The sequence below is a fragment of the Olea europaea genome, unplaced genomic scaffold, assembly GCF_002742605.1.
Source record: "Olea europaea var. sylvestris unplaced genomic scaffold, O_europaea_v1 scaffold2025, whole genome shotgun sequence".
Classification (NCBI taxonomy): Eukaryota; Viridiplantae; Streptophyta; class Magnoliopsida; order Lamiales; family Oleaceae; genus Olea; species Olea europaea.
The window spans coordinates 58,476-66,434 of record NW_019238145.1 but is presented as its reverse complement, the minus strand read 5'-3'; the positions used below and the strand labels follow the sequence as shown (position 1 = coordinate 66,434).

The 7,959-nt window shown below is 33.8% G+C and overlaps 1 protein-coding gene across 1 annotated transcript; it reads right to left on the bottom strand.

The window, feature by feature from the left end:
• Positions 1-1,450: 1,450 nt before the first annotated feature.
• LOC111379700 (protein TPR2-like) lies at positions 1,451-5,556 on the bottom strand. The gene is made up of 15 exons (XM_023003128.1): positions 5,475-5,556; positions 4,905-5,024; positions 4,292-4,471; positions 4,101-4,214; positions 3,854-4,012; positions 3,444-3,621; positions 3,230-3,356; positions 3,014-3,123; positions 2,761-2,899; positions 2,482-2,591; positions 2,325-2,394; positions 2,173-2,246; positions 1,983-2,078; positions 1,813-1,908; positions 1,451-1,678 (listed from the first exon to the last, which is right to left on the bottom strand). The coding sequence occupies exons 2-15, from the start codon at positions 4,982-4,984 to the stop codon at positions 1,466-1,468; spliced, it is 1,746 nt and encodes a 581-aa protein (XP_022858896.1). The 5' UTR covers positions 4,985-5,024; positions 5,475-5,556; the 3' UTR covers positions 1,451-1,465.
• Between the last annotated feature and the right edge of the window lie 2,403 nt (positions 5,557-7,959).

Sequence of the window (7,959 nt, the reverse complement as noted above, 5' to 3'; positions counted from 1 at the left end):
TTTTTTTTTTTTTTTTTTTTTTTTTTTTTTTTTTTTTTTTTGCATGAAGAACTCATTTTTATTGACATAACATTGTTAAAATAGTCTGAGACTCTTTACATAAGAGACTCCCGGTTTTATTATCACTACTTACATCTGATCAAATTTTTGCATGAAAGTCTTTGTTGGATTGTCTCTAAATTTCCATCACCATTCGCGTACTTGTACTGGTCCAATTTTGTTACAATTACTCAATTAGAGCATATTTCACATGGAGTTAGGCATACAGAACCAACTCAATTAATAAACATCACAAATTCACACGAAGAAACCAATAGCATTGGCAAATTGTAGCAACTGTTGGCATAAATCCGGCCCCATCCAAATGTCAATCTATGTTTGGTTCAGCACTACCATTGCTTTACTTAGAAAGTTGACTAATCTTTTAGTAGAGTCATCACTCATCAGTGTGTAGGATTATCAATTTTGAAAATTTTGTTTTTAATGCTCCTAACATGTTTTCAAGCCTCCGTTTGGCCCCAATTAATTTCCATTCCATTACATTTCATTTTTCTCTCTCCTATTTTCAACAACACAATATTTCACAAAATAATATTACACGTAAATCAAAAACTTCTCTTTCTTTTTCAGCCATTCATTTTTTCAAAAAAACACTATTCCACCCATTTTCATTCCTACAAAATGGGGGCCAAACGGGGGCCAAAATTTAATACTCCTACAGTTGTACAAAATTGATCCTGAAGATAGATGAACTAATTCCAGTGATATAGGTCCTGAGTTCTTAATCGGTTGAGCTCGTGAATATAATATATCATCTGAATTCTGATTCAAAAATGTTGTATTTTTATATGTTTTCGCATATAAATAAATTTCCGGGGAGTGGTTAACACACCACTGCAACTTCTATTCAATGCAGTCAATTCTAAACTGTTAAAACGTTTCCTTCGTGTGACCTCCATCATGAATGCCAACTACATAAGGTATCATTAATTCTAAACATTTTCCACAGCAGAAAAAGAAAATACAATCTAGTGCATTGGCCCCATTCTTCCATTATGTTTTCAGATAAGAATATCGGAGAACTATAGCTGTCTAGTAGTTCTAGCCCTACTTTTGAACTCATCATTGTGATGCTACAGAGGAACCTTAACTGACTAAATACCATATTTTGTGCGATGCAACACTTGCTTCCATGAATGAGCTTTTTTATTTATGGAAGTAACCTATAATATGAGCAGGCCATTTCTTAGTGACCGGCAGTTTAAAGCTATTTTATATAGGCAAAAGCACATTTTAGAGATTTCACACACATGACTTGATACTTACAAATTTTACATAAAATTCAAGATATTTTATTGCCTGCTTGTATTACCAAAAGACTAAATTTAATTACATCATTTATTGAAAATAAGTTTGAAGTTGCTTAGGATAACAGTGAGGAAAATCATAAATTTTACCCACGGGGTCAATCCAACAAAATGAAGCCATCTACATCACATGAGAGCATCCCAACAAAAAAAAGAATAACCAGAAACGGATTTTGAACAGACCTGGTTCCATCAGCACTGTATGCCATTGTCGTGCACCAAAGTCCAGGGGCATCATAATCTACTCTCGATCCCAAGGAATCATAAAGCCATGCTTTTATTTTTCCATCAATGGCAGTAGAGAAGATAAACTGCAGATAAAAACAGAACCAGATTGTTATTTCTCATTTCATCAAATTATATAATGTTAAGTTAAGCCTAAGAAGTTCATGCAGACATCAGTAATAGAAAAGAAAACAGAAATTCTACTTGTGAGCACATTTACCTGAATATTCTCTTTATAGTGAGGACAGACAGAATATACAGGAGCTTCATGACCTTCAAATGTATACTGCTTGCGACCAGCAACAGCATCCCACACCTATAACACAATAATCCACTTAAAAACTAAGAAGTGACATGCTACAAAACTGTATCAAGGTCAAATAAATATACCTTAATTGTCTTGTCATCACCACATGTAACTATGCATAGCTGCTTATTAGGATGAGCGAAGGCAATATCATTAACGCCACCAATATGAGCGTCAATCTGCATGGAAAAAGCAATCCACGCTTAAAACTCCATATGATCATCAAAGAGAAAGAGAGGCGAGAGGGTCAGAGAAGAGCAATGTAATTCTTACCTCTAAGTGTTGTATTAATTCTCCAGCTGGATTGTACGTATATATCTGAACAATGTGCTTCGAAAAAGCAACACCTTCAAAAGCAATGGTATAAATACCAAATAATGCATCAATTGATTGTAATTCAAATGCTGAAAGACAATTTTACTTACCGAGTATAGATCCTTCAGGACCCCATATGCATCGATTAACAGATATGGTGGCATCTTTAACCAATGTTGCCTGGAAGGTAGTTAAAAAGGATTTACACCACATATTTTAAAATCAAAAAAGCAGTTGAGGAACTTAAAGTTTCAACAAAAAACTCACTTGGAATGGCATTGAACAAGCTGATATATCCCAAACCTTGAAGTTTTTCAGTGCTAACCTTTCTCGGGAACCAACTTCCCAAATGCTAATGTCACCAACATTTGTTCCAACTACAAAGTTGATAACATGCAGTCATGTATCAGATATGAACAGTATGAATTTCTCCTCTATAAATTTACAAAATCTAGACTATTGTCTTGCCCAAAAATACAACTCAATCAGAACTTTTGAGACGTTAAAAATCAGAAGCAAAATGATAAAAAGCAATCAAAGATCAACCTAGAAGAACAGTCTGTTGCTGCGGATGGAAGTCCATGCTCATGACATTAGATCCTTGGCTAAGGTTCCGTACAACAGTTTTAGGAAGGTCGTCTGGTGAATAAATATTGGGAGGATGAGATGAACCGGGAAAGGATACCTAGAAAATATAGCAGTGTGTGTCAACGTGGAGGTGAAGAATTATAAAGAATCAATATAGATAATCGAGCAAAAATTGGAGAAAGAAACACGTGAATGGGTTAATGCTCCACACCTCATCTGACTGGCCAGCGCCAATGCGTTTCATTAAATGTTCCGAATCGGCAGTTTGATAATCCATTCCAGGACCACCTGGAGTCGTCCTTGCATGTTTCAGAAACGCAGCTGAGGGTCACATCAGGACAAAGATAATATTAGTAAAAACACTCAAGATAAGGCATGAAATTCTTAACAACTGATCCAAGTCAATGTTTACAATTAGACAACTAACCAGAACTAGTAGCCTGAACAAGACCAGGAGGACCTGCCGCAACAGCAGCATGAGGAATCGAAGGGGTGGCACTTGACATCCAACCTGCAAGGGCACTTGGAGGGGGGGGAACAAGTGGCTGGAATGGCTGCATTCAGAATGTTCGAGCAAGTAAGATAAAAATAAAATAAAATAAAATAAAATATTTGCGGGCAAAATCAAGCACAAAACTTACTCCATGAGCTCCAAGAGGAGGAAAAACACCAGACTTCGGAATTGGTCCAGCAAGAGGGTTATTAGCAGGTGTAGTTGCACGCGTGCCATTACTAGAAGCACAAGTGTGATCCATAAAAAGTGTTTTTATATCTGGGTTTGGACGCGGATTCTTGCAAAGTTGATGCTGCCAGTTTAGACTGCAAATGCCAGTAAAAGAAAATTTGACGAAGCTCAGCTTAACGAGAAAAATGACAAGGCGACCATCGTGAAGGTTTTAAAACAGCCTAAGCTGTACGTTTTACCAACTGTAAAAGCAATGTCGGTAATAACCATATGTAGACATTACACCATCATGTGGGTGCAACACAGAGAGAAAGAGAGAGTCGTTCAGCGAATCAAATCACATTCTATTTAGGAATAATAGCTAACCTTTGATTGATCAATGTCCTCAATCGTGATGCTTTGAAAGAAGGCAAGGTGAGCTTTTCACGAAATAATGGATTTGCTTCTATAAGCTTTTTTAATTCAACCAGCATAATATTTCGTGCTGACTTTGTGTCCCCATATTTGGAGAGCTGCTCATTCTGCCTAGATACATTTTAAAGAAAAATAGAAGGAAGGAATTACTAATAAGATCAAAAGCTACACTAAAGCTAATCAACTAAGTCTTTGATACCTAAAATTGTCAAGAGTTAGAAGCTGGGTGATCTCCTTAAAAAGATCTTCATTGAAAGATGCAAACACCTTCAGATCCTTCACAAGAATCTCAACAGCTTTCGCTCGGTCTTGTCTGAAAAGTATTAAATGTAGTTAACAAAACAATTATCAATGGCCGGGGATCAACAGGTTACTTGAGACGAAAATTACCTATCAAGAGCTTCAAGATATTTTTGCTTTCTTATTTCAAAGAAAATTTTCATCGAATAGCGGTTATCCTCGACCTTCGTGAATCCACTCAAATAGCGTTCAACTTCGTCCCATTCACCTGCTTGAATTTGGTCCTCAAAGTACTTCATATTGAAGAAGAAACCAGATTCTTGCTCCAACCTATATACATTTTACATGTACTTCAATGTCAATCAAGAAAGATAGCAAACAACTAATTTCAGTTGACAAAACAAAAACTAATCATGCACTAGGTGTTTCAAATTTTTCTTGATAATTACTTTGTTTTTATACCTGAAGAACCAAAAAACAGATAAAGATACCATCTTTTCTTTAATTCTTTTTGCCTAGGAGAAAGAAGAAATTATAGAATGGACATTTATTCTATGCTAAAACTTATACCTACCTTAAAGGGGGCAAATCACTATTAAACTTAGTTCAATGGAGAGTGTACTTCAGCAAAGTCTCACACAGAGCATACCTTAAAACTCGTACTAATTACATTTCATTAACAAGTCAGCAAGTGCATAATTAATTCAGCTTTCGTAAGAAAGTAACAAATAAAGACAGGGTATAGACCAACAAAAGGACTTACTTATGTACTGTCTCCTTGAACTTCTCTTCATCCAAGAACTGCAGGATCAAGAAAACCAGTTCTCGACTCAAGGACGACATAGTGACGCCTCCAGGCAACCCCAACCACTCCAGCTCAAATCTACATAAATAACCGCAGAAAATGAACAGTAAGGAACCTCTTAAATTTAACCAATTGTGTACAAAGCACAAGTCCTTTCGCTCATTACAGTATTCTCTAAAACCAGATATAGCTTTAACGAATTGAGATGTTCAAGTTTCCTAACAACATCAAACATAATAGCAGTTATAAACGCAGATAATTCTGTAGTTAAAAGGGGCACATAATATACTTCAAGAATTCTAGTTATTTCAATTCGAAGACAATACAAAGCTTCGTTCTTTTCTGCCTTCCACAACAAAATATTCCAGCAAAAAATCCTTTCTAAATTTCAGTCCCACCCAAAAATAATTAAAAATATTAATTCATTCGTCAAGACACAGCAACAAAAAAATATAATTTTCATTTTTGACCATCGAACATTCAAAATTCAAAACTCAAAATACCAGTAAAGTATCAGAAAAAGCCCACCTCTGTTTTTCTCTTTACAAATTCTTTCCTTTACTCAATACCTGCAAAAGAAGAAAAAATGGTACTTTTCCCAGATCTGGGACACNCTGTTTTTCTCTTTACAAATTCTTTCCTTTACTCAATACCTGCAAAAGAAGAAAAAATGGTACTTTTCCCAGATCTGGGACACATTTCCTAGTAAACTAAAAGAAGAGTTCACTTAAAATGATCCAGATTTCAACAATGCACAAAGGGCTAGGGTTTTCATTGGTCGTAGAAAGAGACCTTTCTACACTCTGTAGTCTGTACTCTCTCTCACTCTACACCGTGTGTACAGATATATATCTAAAATTTGTTTCTCTTCCAAGATTGTCGTGTAACTGCTTGTTCAATCAATGAGTTGAATTTATAATTTTTTTCTGTTTCCGTGGAGTATTAAGTCCATGTTGGACTATCGTTATTTGAAAATATATATATATTTTTTAAATAGTAAATTTTAGAGTAGCGCACGAATAAAAAGTATAGAAAATTTTTAAATTTGTTTATAAAATATTTTATTTTGTAAATATTTATATAAAAATGTATATATAAAAAAAATTTAAATAATAATTATCAAACAAAGATTAAGTCCTTGCTTGAGCCTCATTCTTTTGCAAAAATTTATTTTTCAACAATGTTTTGATATCATTTCAATCACATATTTTTCAATAAAATAATATTACTTGTAAATCCAAAATTTTTTCTTATTTTTTAACCACACATTTTCCATCAATACACTATTCAAAAATTCATTCTACCCCAAAAATGGAACTCAAACAAGGGCGAAAGCGAGTGATAGCTAAAACCCAAAATGTCAGGAAAATGTATGGATGTGATTAGTCAGCTGTAGCCTTTTATTGGTTGGCCACGTCGAGATAATTGATTATCCACACTTAAGGACGGCTCTTTTTCCCAATGTATATAATCTACAAAAGAAAGTGAAAGTGACTTCAAATTATTCACGACAAGTTTGACTTAGTTATATTTACAAGTTTACTAACTAAGGTCTCGTTTGGTACTCATTTTTTTTCAAAATACATTTTTTTCTCTTTTCTTTTTAACCACATATTCTTTATTAAAATAATATTACATATAAATCAAAAGGGTTTTCGCATTTTTCAACCACACATTTTCCATCATTTTACTATTCTAAAGTACATTTTTACATAAAAATGAGTCTCAAACACTCTCTAAAAAAAGAAAGGAAACAATACACAATTACTAAACTTTAAAAATCACGTTTCACAACCAATAATTTTACAAAATACTTTTATAAATCAGGTGACAATTTCAATTAATAATATATATACAACAAACATATATATCCACCCAACCCAATTTTAGGGAACTTTACAGGGAACCTTTTTGCCTTCAAAAATTTAAAAGCTCTCTCTCTCTCTCTCTCTCTCTCTCTCTATATACATTTACAAACACAAATAGAAATTCCCAATTTTAGGAAACCTTTCAAAGAAAATTGAAGACTACAGAAATTCAAAACGCTTTCTCTTTCTACAAAAGCTTTCTCTCTCTATATATACATTTACAAACACAAATAGTTTTGCAGGTGGTGATGGTGATGACGTAGCAACTATGTTTATGAAATAGATTTGCGTTGTGGCAATGATAGCATGTAATAATAGTGCATTAGAGTTAATCCGTGTGGTGGTAGTGGTAACAACGTTTTGGGTACTGTACGACAACAATATTGGTGCATTGTATGTGACCAAATTTGTGGCTAACTTTGTTATTTGTAACCATATTTATTGTTTATGACTATACATGTATTATCTGTGATTAATTATGACCAAATTTGTTTTCAGTATGATTATATGTAATCAAGTCACTAACTTGTGCTATTTGTGACTAACTATGATCAAATTTATCTTTAGTGTCTGTGACTAAATCAATCTAATTTGTGATTGTATGTAACTAAGTCATTAACATGTATTATCTGTGACTAACTGTGATCAAATTTATCTTAAGTGTGATTGTCTGTGACTAGATTAGTATAATTTGTGACTATACGTAACCAAGTTGCTGTTAATTTTATCACATATAGTCACGGTTTAAGACAATTCCGATAACATACAGTCGTAATGAGGATAGACTTGGTCATAATCGATCACAATTAACACAAATTTAGTCACTGAGGGTCATAACTAACATATAAATGACCACCACCACCGCACCACCATTATAAATTATATTTGACCAACTAATAAACTTTAAAAATCGTGACCAAACATACTCAAAGAAAATTGGGATGGGGGAAAACAAACAAGGTAAAGAGACAGAAAAAGATGAGATTAGTATAGTTGATTTATTACTGAAAGACAAAATTGTACATAAAATTTTGTATAGTCCTTGAGATATAGTTGTATTTCACTGCTCATGATCCAAAATTGAAGGGAAAGCAAGGAAATAATGACAAACAGGGTGAATCGAGAGTTCATTACAGACAAAATAA